The sequence below is a fragment of the Chaetodon trifascialis genome, chromosome 17 (assembly GCF_039877785.1).
Source record: "Chaetodon trifascialis isolate fChaTrf1 chromosome 17, fChaTrf1.hap1, whole genome shotgun sequence".
Classification (NCBI taxonomy): domain Eukaryota; kingdom Metazoa; phylum Chordata; class Actinopteri; order Chaetodontiformes; family Chaetodontidae; genus Chaetodon; species Chaetodon trifascialis.
Genome location: NC_092072.1, coordinates 2,153,816 through 2,176,001, shown reverse-complemented (window position 1 = coordinate 2,176,001; position 22,186 = coordinate 2,153,816). Strand labels below are relative to the sequence as shown.

Genomic DNA, 22,186 nt, shown 5'->3' with positions numbered 1-22,186 from the left:
TCTTCTTCTTCTTCTTCTTCTTCTTCTTCTCCTCCTCCTCTCGTCCACAGTTCGGTCATGGCCCTGTGTGACGGCCTCTCCCACTGTAAACTGGCTCTGGCCTTCGCCGTGCTCATGGATTTACTGGGAGGAGCCGCCCTGCTGGTGGGAGTCTTCGCTCCGCTGGAGATCAAAGGGCGGGACTTTGGAGATTTACTGGTCTATACTGGTAAGAAACAACTGTCCCAGTGTGGACTTGTGATCGACACGAGTGGCGGGATGATGTGAAATATGATGAAAAGCATAAAGTAGAAAAGAGGATCACATTCAGTCTTTGGAGGCTGATGAATTCTGTTTTTATTGATGCATCTCGTGTATAAAAAAATGCACTAAAACAACAATATATGTACATTTTAATGTGATTAAAACAATCAGGGTATAAAATAAGAAACAAGAAAGAGAAAACAGCAAAAATAAGATAAAAAATATCCCTGATAAAAGAGCAGAACTGGTCGAGTACGTCAAGTTAAATGCACGTTTGTATGAATGTGGATGCTCACTGGTTTGCTTATCGTGGTGATGTTTCCTGTTTGCGTGGCCTCACGCCGACGGCCGACCTCCTGCAGGAGCTCTGTTCGTGCTCGTCTCTCTGGCTGGATGGGTGCTGTGGTACAGCGGGAACATCGACGGCCTGACGTCCAGGAAGGAGCCAGGACACATCGGCAGCGCCGTCGACCGGCTGGCTCGCAACCTCAGCCGCAAGATCCGCACATACAGGAGCCAGCGCTGAGGAGGAGGAGGAGGAGGAGGAGGAGGAGGAGGAGGAGGAGGAGGTCTGCATTTCAGCGCCTGGTGATGCTTTTGTTAGTCAGTATTAATGTCAGTCACAGAATCAAAGTCCTAAAGGTTTCCTTACATGTTCGACTGAAGAACGCTGAACGCTGTCACGAGCACAGAAACACTCAGTGACAGATGTTGTCCTGCTGATCTGTTACATGTTTGTGTCGTTAATGTTTCTTATTCATGTTTTTATTTGTTACAGTGTTCAGATGTGACTGTCATTCAGTAAAGCAGTGGTCTCATGATGCATTTCAATTAAAATCCTTTTTATAGATTAAAAAATGTCTTTTTTTTTAATCAGCTGCAACACCCCTTTAAAACAGAAACACACGTGTGTGTACATTATATTCTGTGCTTCAGGAACATCAGGAGAGTCGCTAAAATCTGTGAGGTGGAAATGCATTAATTAAAATCTTGAATTTAAAACACAGTAAAGGAACAAAAATGAAGAACAATGAGGTGAAAAAGATTTTTTTTTTAAAAAGGACAAGATAACAGTTATAGTGTGTTTACAGTGAAGTCAGTTTTTAAATCAATAAAACTAAACTAAATAAGCTTCATTCAATTTATTTTATTTCCTCTTCATCCTTTATTTGTATGTTCACCTGGCTTATTTCCTCCTGCTGGGGATCAGTAGTTATTTGTCTTGTCTTATAATCAGAGTTAAAGGAGAAACTATAATCTGTACTGACCTCTACTGGTAACCAGCGGTAATTACAACATCAGAAGGACATCTCTCCACCCTGATGAAGCAGGATCAGAGCAGATATTACTGTCAGGTGAACAGGTGAGCCGTTTATGATGCGGCACAAACACCTGTCGTCCACTAGAGGGCAGCAGGAAGCTCAGCGTCAGATTTTAGGCTGATTCATGAACTTCACCTCCAGCAAGAGGGAAATTTCACAGCTCAGCTAATCTGATTCACCTCTCACCTCGTCACTGAAAACACGTCAAACACCGGACACGTCCGGGGTTACAGAGTAATGGATTACTCACCGTGGGATTATGGTAACCTGCCGCTCGGCAGTGACAGATCAGCTAATCCATAAACCACGTCTTTACATTGATTATGCTACCTGTGAACCGATCAGAGAGAAAAATGATGATTAAACAGATCAGGAAACAGCTCTGTTGTGGTTTCATTAGTTTGTTTGGATTAATCTGAAAGCAAACTCATTAGAAAATGACTATTTGTTTTACATGATAATGAAAAGTTCTAAACTTTCACCAACATAAACTTAATCTCATTTTTTGAGTGAATCATAACATATATCACAGTCATAGTGTCTTAAATTTGTTAAGGAACCACCAAAAAATGCATAATTAGATCAGATTTTAACTTTTGAGACTTGAAACTCTGGATTTGTCTTTGGTATCTGCACACAAACAGATGATAATCATCTGAGATGCTGAACTGAAGATGCTTCTCACAGTTTACCTCAGCGTATTAAACTCTGCTGGATTAGATCTAATTTAAAATTATCAGATCTAATCTCCGCCTGAGGCTCGTTTGATTTGTTGTTCTGGGTCTGACAGCCCGCTTTACCTGAACTGCCCTGTTATGTTAAATCCCAAACCATGTGCTTCACCAAGTGGATTAAATCTGGACGACGGCGAACAGCCTTTTATTTACTCTCACTCGACTGAGGTGTGATCTGAACCTGATTATTGACAGGCTGCCGGTCGTGAAGACCCCGGCCTGGTCGGCGTTCCTCGACAGCTCCGTGACCCTCGGGTCCCCCCCCCCCCCCCCCGGCTCTGAATGAAGGCATGGTGAGGAGGGTGTTCCCTGCAGACAGTCTGTGCACAGTCAGTAATGGGATTATGAGGACGCTGAGCAGGTGTTCTCCAGCCTGGTTCTGAATGCCTTCAGGTTCACCTCAGAGACGTCAAGTCTCAGATCCTAAATCTCAGCTGTGACTTGTTGACAGTGAGAAAACTGAACTCACCAGGAACTAAAATGACTTGAAATCTTCATGTTTTCCTCACAGTTCACGTCCTGCAGTCGTGTTAAGGATCAGTGTGATGGCGGTCAGACTGGGTGACGGCCACACGGGAACACAGTACATTTACTCAAGTACAGTTTGAGGTGCCTGTACTTCCCTTGAGTATTTCCATTTTATGGTACTTTAGAGTAGCCAATATTGAACTTTTCACTCAGATTATTTATTATTTTATTACTATTTATTTGATAGCTTTAGTTACTCTGCAGATTCAGATTAATATAGAATATGAACCAAAGAATAAATAATGTATTGTTGTGAGTTAAGCTCCTCTGCAGTACACAGCAACATTAGTGCATCAGTCACGAATTATAATCCAGTGATACAATATATATGTTTCTGAAACGGGCCACTTTTCATAATTTGATGCTAATACTTATTATATGTAATACTTATACTATGATATTGCTACTTTTACTTAATGATCTGAGTACTTCTTCCACCACTGCAGCTTCCAGAATGGACATGATCAAAGTTTGATTATAACCAGTTTTAGTTCAAGCCACAGAGGAGGCAGATTAGAAAGCACTCAGAACAATAACATGGATCTGTGTGGAAGTCAAATGACCTCGATTGACTGAAAACTGAGTCGTATATAAACTGAAACACTTGTTTAAAGCAGCTAAGATCAGTATTTTATCAACACTCGATCAAATGATGAATGCTAAAGACAAACTCAGAGAATTATCACCAGACTGTGCAGCTTCTCTCGGTTAAACTGAGCATTTTAGCCTCTTTCAGCTCCTTGTTTTGGTTCTTTTTGTTCTCTCTCCAGCTGCAGGCAGCTGTTTTCAGAGCTGCTTTAAACCACCTGTCCGACACCAGGCGGCGCTCTGACTGTAAGCGACCGGCTGCTGAGCGTTTAGCAGCTACAGAGTCGGATCTCGAGAGTTTTTGGAGACCCCAGCGGAGCGAAAAGCAGAGAGAAAACTGGACTTATCAAGTTGACAGAAACTTGACTTCTGGCTGACGGTTGATCCGACTTTCCGCCGCTCCCTCGACTAGCCTCCACACTGGAGGCCATGATGCCCATTCGGGCGTCTCCATCCTTCATCCTCTCAGAATAGATTCCTCAAAGTCTTGCCAAAGAGCTTTGATAATCAGCTGTGTTCTTTTCCATCAACTCTCTGTCTGCTTTGTACCACTGCCAAATCCTCCTTACACCGCCTAAAATCACCACCTTCGCCGCTCCTCTCGTTCTCTATCTCCTTCTGTCCCTCTATTTTAATCCCCCTCTCCCCTCCATCAAAGGATTCCCTTTCCAAGAACTCAGAGTAAACCAGGCTGTGTGTTAAAGGTGAGATTGTGACAAGGAAAGGTTTGTCCCAAGAGCCAAGGGACAAAAACTCTAATCCACTAAATCCAGACTCTTTAGTATTTGTAGCCTGAAGGGAAAATCCCTGTTCTAAAAGAAGAAAGATCTGGATGATAGACGGAAGATGAAGCGCAGCCATCGACCTGGATGCTTCCCAGACTTCTTACATGTCAGCTCAGAAAATGACTGAAATGGAAATTTGAGAAAAGCTCCAAAAACATTAAACTTTTGGGACGGGACTTTAAAATCTTTACACACCAAACAGTCAAAATGCTTTTGTCTAGTTTTGTGATGCTAAGATGGAATAAAAGAGGCAAGAAACTGTGGTCAAACGACGCCTGCATGACGCCACGTGGCTGAAGAAGCTGATGGTTTCAGGGGAAATGCAAATTTCTTTTTAAACAGCTCTTGTGTCATTTTTTTGTGAAGTTACAGAAGTTGCTATCAAAAGTCTGTCGATAAGCTAAACATTTGAATGAGATCTGAAACTTTTGGAAACAGCGGCCTCTGTGGCCACAAGCAGCAATTACAGGATGATGGAAGACTGAATGTCTCTTTTGTCTCTTTTCCAGAATTCTCTTAAATCAGCTGCGGAGACGGGACGTCCGTCCACGTTATCATGACGTCCCACTTCTGATTGAGTTGTTGGTTTTGGGTGGTTTGAGAGAATTCGAGCATCTTTTTGTACAATTTAGGTGGTTTAGCATAGCGACAAGTAAGATGAAAGAAAAAAGCTGAAGTTAGGCTGGTCATTAATGAGACAGGTGAAATGTTTATCTGCGACTTGCTGAAATGCAGAGAGCTGCCTATATAATATCTGTGCTAACTGAAGCTAGTTAACATTAGCCTGCATTAGCTGTCGTACAGGCTAAGATTGTGTTTTTCTCACATCGTCTCGCTTTAAGAAGCCATTTCACTTCAGAGGTGACTTTGGTTTTGCATGTCCCCTGGCAGATCTCTCCAAAGCCTCTGCAGCCAGATGGCAAAATCCAAATCACCTGTGGAGCCAAGGCTGACGCTGCCAAAAGGGAGTCAGGGCTGCTGAAGTTAGGCCTCAGCACGTCAGCAGAGGAATTAAGTTGTTTTATTTAAAACAGGAGCGCGATCAGAAGTTTGCCAAGTCAGACTTTCCATCGACGCTGCTCTATCCTCGCCCTGCGATGAAGAATCGACGCGGCCGCGAAAGCAGAGGGTGGAGGATGTCTTCAGGCAGTTATGTCATGTTGGTCATGTTGAAGGCACATCGACGTGCCCAGAGTCAGTTGTTGTTGTTGCTGTTGTTGTTGTTGTTGCTGTCGTCATGACTGTGCTTAGCGATATTATCTAATGGGCTAAGTTTCTGAGCTTACACCTCGATCCACAGCAGCCATCCAGAGTTCAGCCGACACTGTGCTTCCTGTTGGCTCAGGTGACGCAGGTAACTGAACGATCTGGAAACCCTGACGAAACACACCGAGCGTGCATCTGAAGCCAAGAAATATCACAGAAACTGTGAAATGTCTAGAACTAAACTTAAGCTTTGTTTACCAATTTAGCACCAAAATTACTAGTTTACTACCAAACTTATTCAAAGGGGTCAGACAGAGAGCCATCAGTCCATGGATCAGGCAGGCAGCTCCAGGGTAAAGGGCTCAGGTGGCAGGTACTGACAGGGCTGATGAGGGACGCTGGGCTGGTAGAGAATGGCAATAAAAGGGCGTTTGGAGGTGGAAATGTGGCTGGAGGCAGAGTTTGACAGCCACTGTGGTTACTTCTCCTCCCGCGAGCATGAAACACATTACAGTGAGCTGGTAGAGCTGAAAGAGGGCAGAGGGTTCAGTCATGACTTCCTGCTGCCTGCCCTCCACGCTTCACACCTTTCCAGGCACCACTCTTCCCAGTACAGCAGGTGCACCGTAATGGAAGCCGATGCATCTTCTGTGCAGGCTGGTTTACAGCCGAGCAGATGGTGGATCAGCAGTCTGCGCTTGGCTAAGCACATACAACGTCCCCCGCTGCAGAGCCGCCGCCCGCTGGATTTAAACTGTTAAGCCTGCGTGACAGTCCAAGAGAGTTTTGGAAAGGACTCACTTTTACTTTGTCACTTCACTTGATCAGGTTTATTTTTGCAGCGGATAAAACCTGCGGCATCGTAATCGGGCGCCACGTCAGTGCCAGGGTCAGTCAGCTGACTTGTTTTCATCTGCAGGCTGAAACAGGCGTCGAGCTGCAGGAAAGAGTCTGACCGGTGACCTGGGTCAAGCCTCCATCCTGCCATGTACATATACAGTACAAACACTGTGCAGCACAATATGCTATATCACAGGATGACTGTGCTGGATTTCAGGAACAGATTCAGGGAGTTTGTTTTCGTGGTCACTCTCTGTATATATGAAGATGTTGTGTAGAATATCAGCACACAACAAAGTTTTTGGTGTTTCTGGCCTCGACTGAAGAGAAAATGTACCTGCTGATGAGTTTTCCTCTCAGCTCATCACGTCATAACAGAGTCAGGATGAAGCTGAAATGCCTTCAAATAGCGTAAAAAAAGACACTAACTCTGCAGAAAATTGATATTGATCGATAAAAACAGTCGCCACAGGACCACATGAGGTGTTTGTTCATTGGTGTTCAATCTTTTTTTCACACACATTCGATTGGTTCGTGTCCCACTGGGTTGAGGTCGTCTGTGATGTGCTTCTTGTGTTTGTCTGTCCCGTCTAAATAAATGTGACCTGAACGCGCAAGCGCATGTAGAAAAAACAGAAAGCGGCAGCAGCAGCAGCAGCAGCTCAGCAAGCTCAGGTGTTCACATGGCTGCTGATGTGGCTCCGCCTCGCAGAGATCCACTTTAATTGACTTATCTCAGCAAGTGGAGGCTGATTTCTTTTGCTGCTCGCAGACAGAGCATCACTGTTGGTCCTGGACTCCTCAGCTGGTCACACAGGTAGGAAACAGAGCTGACCACTTGATAGATGAAGATCCTTAAGACTGAACACTGTCACTGACCCTCTGACTTGATTCTTATTGGTGCATTTATCTTAAATGAGGTTTATTATGTGAGATTCTCTCCCAGGAAAACCTTTTTTTCTGTGTTTTTTGTTGTCATTGTTCTCCATCCACAGCATTATACCATGAGGAGCTTTTTATTAATCAGATGATGATGCCATGCCGAAGAAAAGATGAGAATGCTTTGATAATCTGAATCTCCTTTTCATCCATAACTCCTGAAATGTTTTTTATCTGAACTATGACTTTCATTGATATTTATTTATGCCAATGCGTAACGTATGGGACAGGTCATACTGAACTGTGTGTTGATCTCTTTATGGTCACCAGATCGCTTCACTTTTGAAAATGACATTTTTTCATCCTGGTTGTCACAGAGTTCATTCATCCATGCAGTCATTGGGGATAACAAACCAGAGCACTTTCTGATTATTACACTGCATTCTGGGAAAACATCCACTGTATTGGACTGGTTTTGAGTCATGCAGATGTTTGGTGGACACTTGCTGCCACCTACAGATGCAATTAAACCTGTGAAAGCTGTGAGACACCTTCAACTACTGGGTCACCTTAGCTAAAAACCAAAGCCTTGCAAATCTATTAAAATATGAAAGTGGATGATCAGCGAAGAGATCAGTGAAGAAAGTCACGAGGCTAACAATGATCCACGCTTGGCTGGTGCATAGAAAGCAGGTTCGACTGTGGTTGATAAAAAGCCTTTAATGTCAGTCAGAACTGTGGATCTTAAGGACATCTCAGTTTTCCTGTTCCATTGAATTTCACTTTGATAATGGGGGAGGATCAGTGCTTGTCACACTGCAACGTGCATCAGTTACCACAGATTATATTCTTTACAAATGATAGAAATTTAATTTGCTGATTCCATAGAACCAGCTGTGTGAAACAGTATCATACGATGTAAAACTCTCCATACAAGCTGACATTGACGTTGCAGTCTGACTGCAGCCTCCCCTCTTTCTCGCACCAATTACAAATTGGCTCTCTGCTGATTTTAAAACAGAGGAGGGGTGGTGGATTTGAGAAGCTGTCTGAGACACCACACTTCAAATGTTGATAAATCAGTTCTTCAGCCTTGGCCTGGGTTGAACCTTGTCCGTGACACCTCTTGTTGGTATTACTGATAGTTGATTGGCTTAATGAGCTTACCAAGCAGCTTCTGCTATTTTCACAGCATATGCTTCTCTGGGCTGAATTGTAGGCCAGGACCTGGATCAAGAGGACACTGCAGCCATACCCCAGGAAAAGTCTTCTGTTTACTACTTTGGCTGAGTAGAGGAGGACACTCCCTAGGCTGAAGCTGTGTGTCAACTGCCCTACAAGAGCTCAAGGGCCACAAATTCACACTTTGATATAGCTCTAAAACATCAACAACACCACCAACAATGGGAAACTCCAAGAGCGGCGCTGTGTCCAAGGAGATCCTGGAGGACCTGAAACTCAACACAAAGTTCTCAGAGACTGAGATTGTTCAGTGGTACGAAAACTTCAAGAAGCAGTGTCCATCAGGGCGCATCACGAAACAGGAGTTTCAGGCCATCTACAGCAAGTTCTTCCCAGATAGCGATGCTCAAACGTACGCCCAGCACGTCTTCCGCTCCTTCGACACAAACGACGACGGCACACTGGACTTCAAGGAGTACATCATCGCTCTCCACATGACATCAACAGGAAAGACCAACAGGAAACTGGAGTGGGCCTTCTCGCTGTTCGACGTGGACAAGAACGGATACATTACCAAGTCAGAGGTCAAGGAAATCTGTACGGTGAGTTTTGGAGAAAGTGAAATAGTTGCAGAGAGAAGAACCAGTTCTTGTAATTCGCTAACCTCGGAACTTCCAAAAGAACAGCTGAGTACTTTGAGTAGTGAAACCTCTTGCTCAGAGGTGACAGTATCATCTGCATAGAAGCTGATATTAAACTGTACTGTACTGGATCTCTTAGTGACAAAGGTCAGATGCTGAACTCATCAGCAGGTAAACTGAATTTAGTGGGTTTTAGGTTCCTCTACATACTTTTAAAGTGGAGAATACTTTTAAAAAATTGGTGGCACAGATGGTAAGGTTGATTGGTAGATAAAGACACTGATGAAAAGAGGAAGAAAAGGAGTGAAATAAAGGTCAGCACGATAGCATCAGCAGCAGCAGTTTATTTCCTTATTTTCAAAAGTTTCACTTCATACTTTTCCAGTGATCATCCTCATTTTAAATGTAGATTCCCATTTTATTTTTTTTATTTTTTTTAACATTTCTGGTCACATCAGTGATGGCACCAAATTTAACTGCAGCACTGAAAAAGCTGTTCTGCATCTCATGGGCTCAGCCAGTGTTTTTTAAACACAGGATTAGACTTTAATTGATGCTGGTAAACAGTTTAGGATAAAGGGATAAGCCTATAGAGCTTTGGAGCAAGGATGGGAGGATATACACAAATAAATAAATATATAGAAATATACAGCAGTGTCATCTGTGTATAGCAAAGTAGTTCTTCATTTCTCGTGCACAGCAAATAACCAGAAAAGACTGTGTGAGGGTGAAAAATAAGGTTTGAGTGAAATAAGTGAAATCACTGATTTGACAGCCTGGCTTATTAATTTTTTACTTCATTTTTTTACTATTTTTGCCAGTAAGCTGTTCTTTAAGTCCTGCCGTTGCAGTGAAATGTTAGCTCATAGTTTCAGCGTTCACGGCGCTGCCAGTCCTCCCCAGTCTTTTCCATATGTGATGAGATCATTCAGTATCTTTGCTGAAATTTAAATGCTACAGATATTGATCTGATCTGTTGGTGTGAAGTCATATTAAAGTTAAATAAGAGATAAACTCTCTTTGACCAGTCCATGTCTTCTGTTTTCTGTCTTCTAACAGGCAATTTTCAAGCTGATTCCTAAAGACGAAGTGGCTGAACTGCCTGACGATGAAAACACAGCTGATAAGAGGGCAGATAAACTCTGGAACTACTTTGAGAAGGGCGAAAATGGTGAGATAACACAGCGTAGATGGAGACATGAGGGAATAAATATGAGACTTGTAATAACTGGTGCTCTTGTTTCTGACTGGTTTTGAACCCCCTGCAGTTATTCATCGTCTTTCTGAACAACTCTGTCTCTGCTATTGACCGTAAGTCAGGGTGATCACATTAAAGCAGACCAGAGAGGTCGCGGCGATGAGGTCTTTGTAGCCTCACAGACGTATTCACAGACCTTGTTTTAGTGCTGGAGCTCTGCCTCATTCCAGCATCCAAAACCTTTGTTTGTTGTTTGCTCGGAGGCTTGTTGTTTCACATAATGACAAGGACTTTGAAAACAGCAACACGCAGACACAGTCCATGCATGTGCATAGGTCAGACTCTCACCCTAACCGATGCCGACCACCTACGTTGCACAGCTACACGTGAGGAACAAATCAGGTTTCAGGCAGCTGCAAATAGTCGACCAATGGCTGTTATCCCAACAGTCTACTTCCTGTGAGTCAGATGATGGTCTATGAGCAGGAGTGAGCATTTGTAGTACAGTGTAGATGTTACACTATGATATTATAATATTATTAATATTGTGCATATTGGGATTATAGCATGCTGCTAGAAGAATGACTTCAGAACAAAAAATGCATCAGTGGGCAGAAAGACATGTAATACCACCCAGTAAATCACTACTTTGCATTATTGCACGTTTAAAAGCTGCAGATTAAGTCACTTCCACCCTTTTAAAACCTGTTTTTAACTGAATTTCAGTAACCTGAAGTGAACGTCTTTCTTTTGCTGTTCTCCCTGCAGACCGAGTGGCAGAAGGAGAGTTTATCCAGGGAGTGATGGACAATGACGACGCCCTTCGTTTGATCCAGTATCAGCCTTCAAAGTAACTCTTCTGCAGCATCTCTGTCCAGTCCCGTCTTCTCAGCTTCACCCTCCACTCTGCTAACGAAATGACACCTGAGCGCACCTTCACAAAGTGTGAACACGCGGCAGGTGTGACGATAAACGCCCTCGAAATTAAACACTGACACCGAAGCTCCTCTGGGGTTTTCGGAACGTTTGTCACCAACTTATCTGCGCTGTCTGAACCCTTTCCTTCATCGCACAGCATGTAAGACAAATGTCAAAGTAAAAAACTGCAAAACAGGAGCCCCCACGTTACCTAGATTACGGTTATAGCAACCACATCCAAACTGAACTGAAGTCTGGACAGGACTTCACTGCCGTCTGTCTACCAAATAATGTTCCTTCATGCATGTGAACTGAACGACCCACAGCTAAATAAAATGTGAATTACCAGTGGTTCTCAAACTGGGGGGGGGGGGCATAGAGCATCTGCAGGGGAGGGGTGAGGGGAGGGAGGAGTTGGGAGGAGCAGGGGAAAATAAAGAGTGAATGAACGTGATTTACGGGAAATAAACACGAGTGTGCAGAGCTTTATTTCAGATGCTTCCCCTGTCTGTGTTTAATAGATCAAAACTATGGGGTGGGGGGCTTAACCTTTTTTTTAGCTTCTGAAGGGGGGCGTGACAGAAAGGTCTGAGAACCACTGGATTAGCCTCTCCACTGACGTTGTAATAGATGAAGCACGTACAGTATTTCTGAAACTGACTGTATTTATCTTACATTTCTTGAGAGAATCAAATTACGAAAGTGTGTTTTAGTAACGCAAACACAGATTTTAATATGATAACACGTCACGTGCTTTAGCTCCAGTATCATTCCCACCTAACATGTTGTTTTTTTCCACTGGGCTGCTCACGCTGGTCTCTGTAGTCTCTCATTTTACCCTGGGATGTTTTTCAAAACCCTTAAATCCACCTGTAAATGCAGAAAGGTGTATCTGTAGCCGGGCCCTTGTTGCTGTCTAATTTTGTGTCTTTTACAGTGTTGAATTCATGCATGTGGCTCCATCCTGCATGTTTCATGTTCTAGTTAATTGCTGCATACTGGAGAATAGGTTTGTTCATGTATCACAACATGTAAAACTAAGTGTTGGTCCTGGATTTCCCTTCACAATAAATTCAATAACCATGAAATTGTAATAGAATTCGAGGCGTCAGAAGTCTTTCTTCCTCTTTTTCAGTCTGTCATGTTATTGTTGATAAAAACTGGGATCTGGAGGCGCTGACAGTGACCCTCCTGACACGCTGTTCATCAGGTAATGTTTAGCAATTTTACCATCTTATGCACAGTCCACATGAACACAGGTGCATTTTGGCCTTTTGTCAAACACACAAACACAGTTTTAGGTCACTGAAACTCCTTCCAGGGTTAGAAACTCTGCAAGTTTGGTATTTTTTCTGCTGAACTGAAGGATGAAGGAAAAACTTCTCCTTTAAAAAGCCTCTTGGATGAGCTGAAAGTGCATCGTCACAAAGCTGAAAACAGCCTGTTTTTCTGAGCTCGTCACACTTTTTAGCTCAACCTGCTTCTCACAGGTGTGAATGACGCAGGTCCACGTGCGATCAACCCACTTTCTGATCCGTTTACACAGCGTAAGACTGCTGTCACAGGTTAATCTCTAATTGTCTGCACTGTACTTTCATTTTTGGCAAACAGCAGAGAAATTACATTTAAAAACTGTTGTCCACAGGATAATCCACATACCCCACAGCTCTGACTGTGAGCAATTCGCCCTGTTTACAGTGTAGCTGTGGATTATCCAGAACCAGGACACTCGTGAAGCGACTAAAACGAGTTGAATCAGGAAATCTCTGCCACAATCGTCATTTCAGATTCACCCAAAACTGAAATATTATATTTTAGCGTCGGCAAAGATTGTGATCCTAAAAATAAGAGTTCCTCCCTGAGTCTCCAGATGGTCACAGTCGGCCTGCTTCACGCTCTGAAGTGACTCTGAATAAACTGAATAAAAGATTAATATTGTTTCATAATGAGGAGACCTAGTTTACTTTCTTGCTCCACTTTCTGGGAGACATCTGTAAAGTTTTTTAAAGTTTATTTCATGATGAAGCCAAACGAATTAAGCATCTCTTCATGCAGGTTCACCACGGAGGAAATCAGCTCAGGAGAACTCCTTTCAAAATAAAACTCCTCTTTCACCTCTTTCTCATGGAAGGATTTCTCTTCCCTCTACGCGCTGATTTACCGTATTAATCGAATAAAAAGCATTTGAATTAAAGTTGAATCAGAAGTGGGAATCAGACGCTAACCTTTAACGTCCTCAGATCCTCTTCATCGTGTGTGAGCTCATCATAACTTGTTTTGTGGCTGCAGTTAGTACACAGTCACTTTACAGTGAATAAATAAATGAATTAACTGATTGGTGTCACATGTTTTTTAGGGGAAACTCGTCTGAAATCACCTCAGTGACGAGCGCTGCGACAGGCTCATCTTACATAAACTGTTGTATAATTCAACCTTTTAATTTACATTTTTAATTACTTTCCACATACTGCCCAGTGACCCGACAGCCCTGTTTATCTCCGCTTCACTGCATATATTATGTCAATCTCCCTCCCTCAGTCTTATTCCCTGACAGGGGAGATTATTGACATAATCTTCTGTGCAGCATTTGAAAGCATCTGCTTTAATGTCTAAATCTCTCTGTTGCTGTAATCTTTGATTCTCGCTTTTCTTCTTTTCGTTCTTTTGTTGATGAACATGAACATGCAAGTATAAAAACAAAGACAACACACGGTGAGGACGCTCAGCTCGCGCGCAAACCAGGTGTTTAGGCTGCAGGTAAAATGCAGAGCTAATGAAGCTTTAATGCCAAACAAGTCATTTTATAACACGTTGCTCTTTTGGAGCCGATCCCAAAATCTTGTGTATGAAACAGGACCTGCAAGCTGTGGTGAGACATCATGTGTTTGGGTTGTCCATCTGTCTGTCCGTCCCATCCTCAGGACACCTTCAGGGAATTTCTTCCTCTTTTGTTTGAGCATAATTCAAGAATTCATCAGTTAATTAAGACTAAATTTCACACAAACGTCTCAGAGGATGAAATGATGAAGTGATGACATTTTATATCCAAAAGGTCAAAGGTCAGCTTCACCACAATGTTTCTATCCGTTATTCAGCAGCATCACTCAGAGCAGAAGGACAGATTGTGATCATAGTTCACAGCAGCGTCCATATTCGAATCATCGCAGTCCACCGCGAGCTGATTGGTTGAGCTGATGTTGATCTTCTTGTCTTGTCCTCTGGACAAACAGTCTCTAAGTGAAGACAACAACTTCCATTTCACCGACAAGTGCAGTGAAGACCTTTAATTAAATTCAGTCCCTCAGTACAGATGTGTCTGCACAGCTCGACTGGAGGCAAACAACCACATTAACAAAGCTGCAGTTTTTGCTCTTTTTATAGCAGAAAAACTTCCTGCTCAAAAGTCTTAAAATATAACAAAACTTGATAGAATAATAAAATCTATATAAAACTTGTCTTTGAAGGTAGTTTTAGGTTTCATGTGCATTTTGACATTTCTCTGACTAACATGTAGTCTAACGTTTTTGATAAGACATCATCAGACAATGCGGCTTCTTTTTATGTATCACCATACCGGAGGGGATTTAATCTATTCAAGCAAACATAGATTTAAAAAATGTAAATACCGTCTTATTCCACAGTCATCGTCACAGTTATATCATTACCTTTTGAACCGTCTCACGTCCTCTCATACGTCTCATGAGTCACAAAATTACATACATACAACAAAACAGTGACAGAAAGAGTCCAAAGACGATATGTTTAATGTCTGACCTCATCAGCTTCATTGATTTGTGTAAAAATCTGCTTATTGTGAATCTTTGTATGAGCATTCATTACCTGCTGAATGAGAATCAGCACCAAACTCCATGCAGCTTTCAGCCTCTTTCAGTCCGATGTGCTGGTTCTTCTGCTGCACATATACTTGATGGACGAGTCTCAACGCTTGAACCAACCCTCCTCATAAAAGCAGAGCTTTCAGTCAAACAAGCTCAAACAAGCCGAGCTGATCGTCCGCTACCTGCTGAGAAGAATCGCCAGAAAACTGAAAAACCAAACCAGAGATAAAAGAGAGAGGAGGCTGGACTTCCATTCATCAGCTGGACACAGATACGACTGCAACGGGGAGCATTGTTCCTCTGTGCGCTCGAGGCGATTCTCTGCTAGCTTGTTAGCTGTAGCGTGATGAGCCAACAGAGCATCAGAGCTGTGAGTTTGTTTTCTGCCTCCTGGTGGTCAAGACGTCACGTGATCATGCGACGTGCTACTGAAACTGCTAAAGGTTTTTGAAGGAGAACGTTTCAGATCAGATCTGCTGAGTCGAGCCAGGTTTGTCCTCCGTCCCCCGGTGTCTCAGCAGAGTGAGTCCTCTCTGTCCTCGTGCAGAGTGTAATCTATCTCGTCCATCTCCCGTTCGCAGTCCTCACATCCTTCAGCGCCGCATCCCTCCACCACCACCACACCGTGATGGTCCACCAGCCGCCCCCCAGCAACCAAAGCTCCCGCTGCTCCCAAACCCATCCCCCCAACTCCTCCCACTCCTCCCATTCCTCCCAATCCAACTCCATTTCCTCCAATGCCAAGTCCTCCTACCACCATTCCTCCAACTCCTACTGCTCCCTTTCCCATTCCTCCCATTCCAACTCCACTTCCTCCAATGCCAACACCTCCGACTCCCATTCCTCCCACTCCAACACCTCCCATTCCCATGCCAACACCTCCCATCCCCCCGACTCCAATTCCTCCTCCACCAACGATCAGCGCTCCCTCAGCGCCACAGGCCAGATGTCCAACAGCTGGTCCAACTCCTCGGGGCCACAGAGGGTCCATGAGCGCCCCCTGTTGGCCGAGCTGAATCAGCTGACTGACGGAGTAAACCCCACCGCCACCGGCTCGGACAACCTCCTCATACGAGGGGGCACGGGCAGCAGCACGAACCTCCTCCAGCCTCACCCGGGCCCGGTGCTTCATCTCGATGATGGTCTTGGTGTAGGAGTTGAGCGTGGCCACGGCGGCCGCCATGCAGCAGCTGAACGACAGCCACGCCATGCTGGTGAGCACAGGGAGGACAGATTTGACCTCTGATCAGACCACAGGCTAATACAGCACACCACGAATTCATCCATGTCAAGACGGTTTCTGTTGGTCAAAGTCTCAAACTGATGGGAAAACATTGCCCTCGCTGCAAGTTTTGAAGGCTGGTGTGACGTGAGGCAGATCTTTGTGGTGAGTTCAACTGAAACACACTTACGCAAAGGACCATCCGTAGTCCCACGTCTGTGGCCTCCAGTCTTTGGGCCCGATGCTCACAGTCATCTGGAACACGGTGGTGTACATCATGTGTGCGACCATCCCCATCATACCTGCAGAGCAAGAAAGGAAACAGGTGAGCAAGAAGGAATCAGCATGTGCAGCTCAGTGACGTCCCATCAGCGCACGAAAGCTCAAACAAACAAGAGCGACGTTTCATCGGCGCAAAGCGTCCTCACCTGAGAGGACAGTGCACATGGCGGCGAAGGCGTTGATCTTGAGGGCGTTCATCTCCCTCTTGGCACAGAGGCAAATCACTTCCACGCACATCAGCAGGAAGCCCATGGCCAGAAGCCCGATGTACATGAACTCGCTGATGACTGACAGCCAGAGGACACCTGGAGGCGGGAAAATAAGGCATTTTCTGTATCCATGACGAACCAACGACAGCGAGGATTTGACAGTAGGTTTGTTTTTGAGATGATGGTTGCTGTTCAGTCACATGTTTGGCTGTTTTGGGGGGAAAAACAGGAACACAGATTATGTTTTCTGTATTTCCTGGTTTAGTTAACCGACCTTGCGTCTCTCCTGGCGTCAGCTCAATGAAGCTGCGACACTTTTCTTCCTGATCTTCACCTGGAGGAACAAGCACAGCAGCTGGAGTTATGGAGAGTGAAGAGAAACACTTCATTTCTGTCTTTAATATCAGGGGATTAAGTCAAAGTGTGTCCTCGCAGCCTCAGTCATCAGTGTACATTCTGCAGTTTGTAGCTTCAGGATGAGTCAATGCTGAACGCTGAGAATCGACATCTGTTATCGTCATAAATCCTGAAAATGTAATAAAAGAGCTGCTTTAAGCCCAGCGGTTCACCTTCCTGTGGGAGGAAACATTTAAACAGCTGAACTTTGCTTTGAGCCGCTGACCATCAACCAATCGCAGCGTCTCTCAGAGGAAGAATGCACGCCAGTGGTTGCTTTTTAATTTCACCTGCCGCTCAGCAGCGACTCTGATAAGATACTCGGACTGTTTCTCCGCCGCCTCTGAACCAGTGACAGACAGCTGACTGTTAATTCTGCGGCTGCAATAATCCAGACTTGTGCAAATTATCCTGCTTAGCGAGGATTGAAGAGAGGCTTAACTGTAAATCATCTGTGTTGACTAAAACACTTTCTTATTGGCAGCAACAATAGTTACAGGGGAACAAAACATTTTTGTAATCCCTTTATTTAAACTTGAAAATCACTGAGGGCGGCCCCGTTCACAACGATGTTGACAAAATATTAGAAAATAAAAATAAGTATTTGAAGAGCACAGACACAGTGAACTAACAGCAGATCGATCAGTGAAAACTCGAATCGTTAAAGCACCAAAAGCAGCACAGATGTGATGATGAAGGACCTCAGAGCTCAGAGCAGAATGATAAACAGCATCCAAAGGCTTCAGAGCGAAGACGTAAAGCACAGGAAGTAGATGAGAAGTAGTTTTTGTGTTGTAGTTTGTCGTCTGTGTGATGTTTAAATGTGCTCATGTTGTGTAACTCTCTTAATTTGTGTTAATCTCCATTATCTGCGGCGGTAGAGAACAACATAAAGTTAATTTTATGTGCATTTAAAACAAGTTTAAGATGATTAAGTGCTGAATTTTAAAGACATTTTTCCACAGATGTTTTTGATCAATACAGTTAAAGTGTTTTAAATAATGTAGAAACAAACTGTTGTTAAATCTTGTGTTAACAAAAAGTCACTGTAGATATTTTGATGTATAGAATATAAACACAGCAGTATTCAGTGACATTATTCAAGTACTGCACTTCAGAGGTACTTATACTTCATTTGAGATAATTAATTTGATGCCACTTTAATCATTTCAGATTGTAATATTTGACATTTTACTCCACTACATTTAGCTGGCAGATATAGCTTCTAGTTAGATTACAGATTAAGATTTTACATTAAAAAACATAGAAAATAGATTTGAATTATTAGATTAAAACAGAGACTTCTCACATTTCTGGCCTGTGACACATTTTATGTCTGAGCAGTTTAAGTTTATTACTCCATCAGTCATCTCATGACCCCCCAAATTACCCCACTGATCAGCTGCTAACAGATTTAGCATTCATAGCTTCGTCCATGCGTCTCTTCCAGCTTGATTATCTGCACGGTGTCGGGGGGAGTGATTAGTGAGGCGATGGGGGAGATTCAGAGCCACCGTCTTGAAGCTTTGGGTACGAACTCAGCTGTTTAACCTTTGGGCTTCGGTCACAGTTCATGTTTTCTGCTGCATCACAAACCTTCGTTGTGCTTCTCACAGGACAGCCAGAAGCCGGTGTGGAAGTAGCGCAGCATGTACTTGTCCTCGCCCGTCTCCCAGATGTAATGGACGGCGTTGGCCAGCTGCTTCCTCTTTATCCTGGCCAGCTCCTCCTTCTGCAGCGGGGACAGCGTCACGTTGGAGACTGGGTTCCTGGGGTCCGGGGTGGGGGCCTCTGGATGGAGAAAGACGGCAGACAAAGAGGAATAGGAACGGGTAAAGATAAGAGGTTTAAAGAGGAGGAGCAGACTCTGGAGTAAATGTGTGCAGAGGTAAAGAGAGCAGAGGTGCAGAAACAACAGGAACAACGTGTTTTCCTCAATGTTACAGTTTGGGATCCTTATTTAAAGCCCCCGTGCCAAGAAACACATAAATCCTGGAAGGGGTCTCCTGTGGGTCACGGCGCGTAACACAATCCAGCCCTGAAACACTGTTCTTTAGGTAATCTGTCATTTTCTGTGTCGTGAAAATTGAATACTACATGGAAACAAACAGGCTTAGCGCTGGGAGATGAGACAGCGGGTGAGCGAATCCAGATAACATGCAGCTGCAGATACAAAGTTCTGAGATTAGCAACAAAGCCGGGATTACGAGAATCTCTGCCGGCCAAGTGTAAAATACTGCAGTACTGGGTGCAAGACAAATATTGTGGATGCTATAAAATCATGCTGCAAATCAGTATTTAAGAAGTACTTTTGGAAATACTCATGTATTCTTTAAATATCTTTAATATGACAGATACTCTCAGAGGTGAAGTATCAACACTTTTCATGGTGAATAATGACGACAGGCCGTCACATACAGAGCTAAACATGCAGTAACTGTACGTATCTATATTCTACATGTGTCTAAAATTTAAAATTTTTGCATTCATGCAGCCTTTCTTACAGCAGGTTTGTTTAAAAGATGATGATTTCAATCTCGACCCCTTTTTTTAAACGATGAAATAAAAAGATAAAGTCTAACAGCGAATGCGAGCCGGCTGCTTAAACAGGTGATCGGACTGTTTCGGCATATTTCCTGGTGAAAACATAAAAAGATCAGATTTCTATCAAACGGCTGTTGTAACATCTACAGTGACATTAATGATCCAATGTGCTGCTGGGAAAGTCAGTCAGTGTAGTTTAGAAAGGGCTTAAATGTATCTGAGATGCAGCTTTACCATGAAAAACAGTAGTTAAACTAACATGTAATGAGGCGGTTGAGCTGCTGTTATGCACCAATTAAAAGCTGATTTAGAGCCACAGACATATTTATTATGATACTAAAAGCATTCACTTTCATTTTTTGGTATAAATCCTGAGAAATCAACCTTAAAGATCTCAATGAAAACAGTTTTAATGTGAAGTTAGAATATGAACTCTGAAAAGCTGCTGAAGCAGTTTAGAAGCTGGATGTCTAAAAATCTTTCACTTTTCTTCTAATTCAGCCCAGTTTAAACTGGAAATGCAGGTTTCCATCTCTCCAAATCCATGCCTGTTGGGTTTTGTCAGCACCTGCTTGATTACTTCACAGTGTGCAGACAAACCAGGGCTTGCCACGCTAACCATGCTAACCATGCTAACATCAGCACTGCCTTCCCCTTCCCGCCCTCACCTGTCGTGTACGGCTGGCTGTTGTTCTGCCCACAGTTCTTCATCTTGACAGGTGACAGGCAGAGAGGCTTCACCACCTTGTGCGTTCCCTCGCACCAATAGGAGGTGCAGAAAGCCGAGACGGACAGGGTGAGAGCCAATGAGGTGAGGGAAAGAGACAGCAGGGAGCGGTTACGTCTGGACATGTTCTCCAACATGGCGGCCGTTCCTCTCGAAGAACCCCAGTGAGAAATGAGACGGGTACGAGCAAAGAGCGCTGCAGCCCGGCTGCCAGGTGAGCGAGGATCAGAGGAGGGAGACAGTGAAGTGAGCTGGGTGTGGCGGGATGCTGCGGTGAGACTGATTGGTGGAGGATGGTGGAAGGGAAAGCGAGAGGAAGCAGGGAAAAGGGATTAGGGATGTTTGAGAAGTGGAACAAAGGTCAGAGGGGAATCTGAAAAGAGGTTGGGTGCAGAGATGGAGGCAGGGCGGGAGGGGTTCGAGGAAGGAGACGGGTCGATGAGCGGAGGTCAGAGGACAGGGGAGTGGAGGAGGATGAAGCACAGGGATTTAATCTCTCCCAGCCAGTACGAAAGGAGACAGATGTGCAGGCCAGAGGTTGTGGAGGAACTCTCCAGAAAGCAGTTCTTCAGATTGAAATTAAACTCATTTCTTCTCCTCGTTACAGCACGAGCCAAGCCAGACGTGTGACTCCACGCGCTCCTTCTCACCGAGCTCCACCCCATGTTCCCGCCGCCATCACCTCTCGCATCCCTCTCTGACGGGTCGCCCTCGGATGAAGATAAACGTCTAAATCTTATCCCGGGGATTTGAAACTAATCGGTCCGGCTCTCAGGGCACATCCCGCTCCTCAACCTGTTCCTCCACCTCGCCGGGGGGGAATGAGCTGGCAGGGGAGTGATTAGTCCTGTATCTCAGGCCTACCTCATGGCCTGGTAATCTGTGGTAATCTTGCAGGGTTAGGTGGATGAGATTAACTGACTCTCATGATGTCTTTGTGTGGACGACCACCTACAAGTAAAGATGGGAGACAGAGGCAAACATCTGGATCAAGAGTGGTCAGAACAGATGAGTCATGTTTGCTGTCACTGATGTTTAACTGCATGTCTGCATCATGTCGATCGACTGAAAGTGTTCAAATGTGACACAAAATGGATTTTTACACCTCAGGTCATTTTTCTTTCCTTCCTTCTGTCTTTGGAGTAACATACTGATTGTGTGTTCAGCTCTCTGCGCTGCCAAAACCTACACTCAATGCAGTGCCTGAATGCATCGTGTGTGGACAGGTGGAGCACTGAAGCTGCTCACCCTACACCTGCTGTGCAGAAACGGTGGAAAACACGACCGTAAACTACAATGTCTCAGACTTGAGTCCAGCTGGGAAGCTTTGTTGCATCTGTCCCCTGTTGCTGCCTCACAAAGACATAAAATTCCTCCCCAGAAATGTCAAAGTTGGTCCTGAAAGTTGGAAGCCGCTCACACTTCTGCATGCTTACTGCACCTGTAACCACAGACGTCCTGGAGCACACCTGCACGTCGCTGCAGCGAGCTGAGCAGTCAAACCACAGCAGGTCAACAAAAACAAGAGTTTGACGAGGCTATAAGGTAAATGAACACATATCATGTTCACACAGCTGAATGAACCAATCAATGCTGTTTCTATGCAGTTTAACATGAAGTTCGTCAATAACATTATTGAAACCCGTTAACATGCAGCTTTCTTTGGCTTTGATTGATTCCACACAGAGTCTCTCACTCTCTGCTGTTTCAGCTTGTTCCAGGTGTTACGCTGCACCATGTTGGACACGCTTCACCAAATCCAGCCTGACATTCATCACAAACGTTCAGCTGTCGACTTATAAATAAAGTTCAGTGGGTTCGAACAATGATTGGCAGCCTGGCTTTAGAGTGACTGATGAGATTTAAGGTGTGTGATAAGGTGACGCTGAATCCATACAGGACA

The 22,186-nt window shown here is 44.2% G+C and overlaps 3 protein-coding genes across 4 annotated transcripts; 2 read left to right on the top strand and 1 right to left on the bottom strand.

Annotated features, from left to right (window-relative positions):
* Positions 1–53: 53 nt before the first annotated feature.
* tmem238a (transmembrane protein 238a) lies at positions 54–825 on the top strand. The gene is made up of 2 exons (XM_070985454.1): positions 54–208; positions 606–825. Exons 1-2 carry the CDS (start codon positions 58–60, stop codon positions 767–769), a joined length of 315 nt encoding a protein of 104 aa, XP_070841555.1. The 5' UTR covers positions 54–57; the 3' UTR covers positions 770–825.
* A 6,128-nt stretch (positions 826–6,953) lies between these two features.
* LOC139345782 (recoverin-like) lies at positions 6,954–12,163 on the top strand. Of its 2 annotated transcripts, none has more exons than XM_070984604.1 (4): positions 6,954–7,063; positions 8,318–8,909; positions 10,008–10,119; positions 10,915–12,163. In XM_070984604.1, exons 2-4 carry the CDS (start codon positions 8,529–8,531, stop codon positions 10,998–11,000), a joined length of 579 nt encoding a protein of 192 aa, XP_070840705.1. In that variant the 5' UTR covers positions 6,954–7,063; positions 8,318–8,528; the 3' UTR covers positions 11,001–12,163. The 2 variants fall into 2 exon arrangements, with proteins under 2 accessions (XP_070840705.1, XP_070840706.1); XM_070984605.1 differs by having other exon boundaries at positions 6,970–7,063; positions 8,345–8,909; positions 10,915–11,283.
* A 3,202-nt stretch (positions 12,164–15,365) lies between these two features.
* LOC139345964 (germ cell-specific gene 1-like protein) lies at positions 15,366–20,509 on the bottom strand. The gene is made up of 6 exons (XM_070984854.1): positions 20,225–20,509; positions 18,609–18,803; positions 16,891–16,950; positions 16,554–16,712; positions 16,316–16,427; positions 15,366–16,114 (listed from the first exon to the last, which is right to left on the bottom strand). Exons 1-6 carry the CDS (start codon positions 20,418–20,420, stop codon positions 15,418–15,420), a joined length of 1,419 nt encoding a protein of 472 aa, XP_070840955.1. The 5' UTR covers positions 20,421–20,509; the 3' UTR covers positions 15,366–15,417.
* Between the last annotated feature and the right edge of the window lie 1,677 nt (positions 20,510–22,186).

Excerpts from the sequence above, each read along its gene's own strand:
- LOC139345782 (XM_070984604.1), top strand. The coding sequence starts at position 8,529 with ATGGGAAACTCCAAGAGCGGCGCTGTGTCCAAGGAGATCCTGGAGGAC. Across the intron at positions 8,910-10,007 it reads AGGTCAAGGAAATCTGTACG|GCAATTTTCAAGCTGATTCC; the intron begins GTGAGTTTTGGA and ends GTCTTCTAACAG. Across the intron at positions 10,120-10,914 it reads CTTTGAGAAGGGCGAAAATG|ACCGAGTGGCAGAAGGAGAG; the intron begins GTGAGATAACAC and ends TTCTCCCTGCAG.
- LOC139345964 (XM_070984854.1), bottom strand. The coding sequence starts at position 20,420 with ATGTTGGAGAACATGTCCAGACGTAACCGCTCCCTGCTGTCTCTTTCC. Across the intron at positions 18,804-20,224 it reads CAGCCAGCCGTACACGACAG|AGGCCCCCACCCCGGACCCC; the intron begins GTGAGGGCGGGA and ends TTCTCCATCCAG. Across the intron at positions 16,713-16,890 it reads GACGCCAGGAGAGACGCAAG|GTGTCCTCTGGCTGTCAGTC; the intron begins GTCGGTTAACTA and ends TCCCGCCTCCAG.
- tmem238a (XM_070985454.1), top strand. The coding sequence starts at position 58 with ATGGCCCTGTGTGACGGCCTCTCCCACTGTAAACTGGCTCTGGCCTTC. Across the intron at positions 209-605 it reads AGATTTACTGGTCTATACTG|GAGCTCTGTTCGTGCTCGTC; the intron begins GTAAGAAACAAC and ends GACCTCCTGCAG.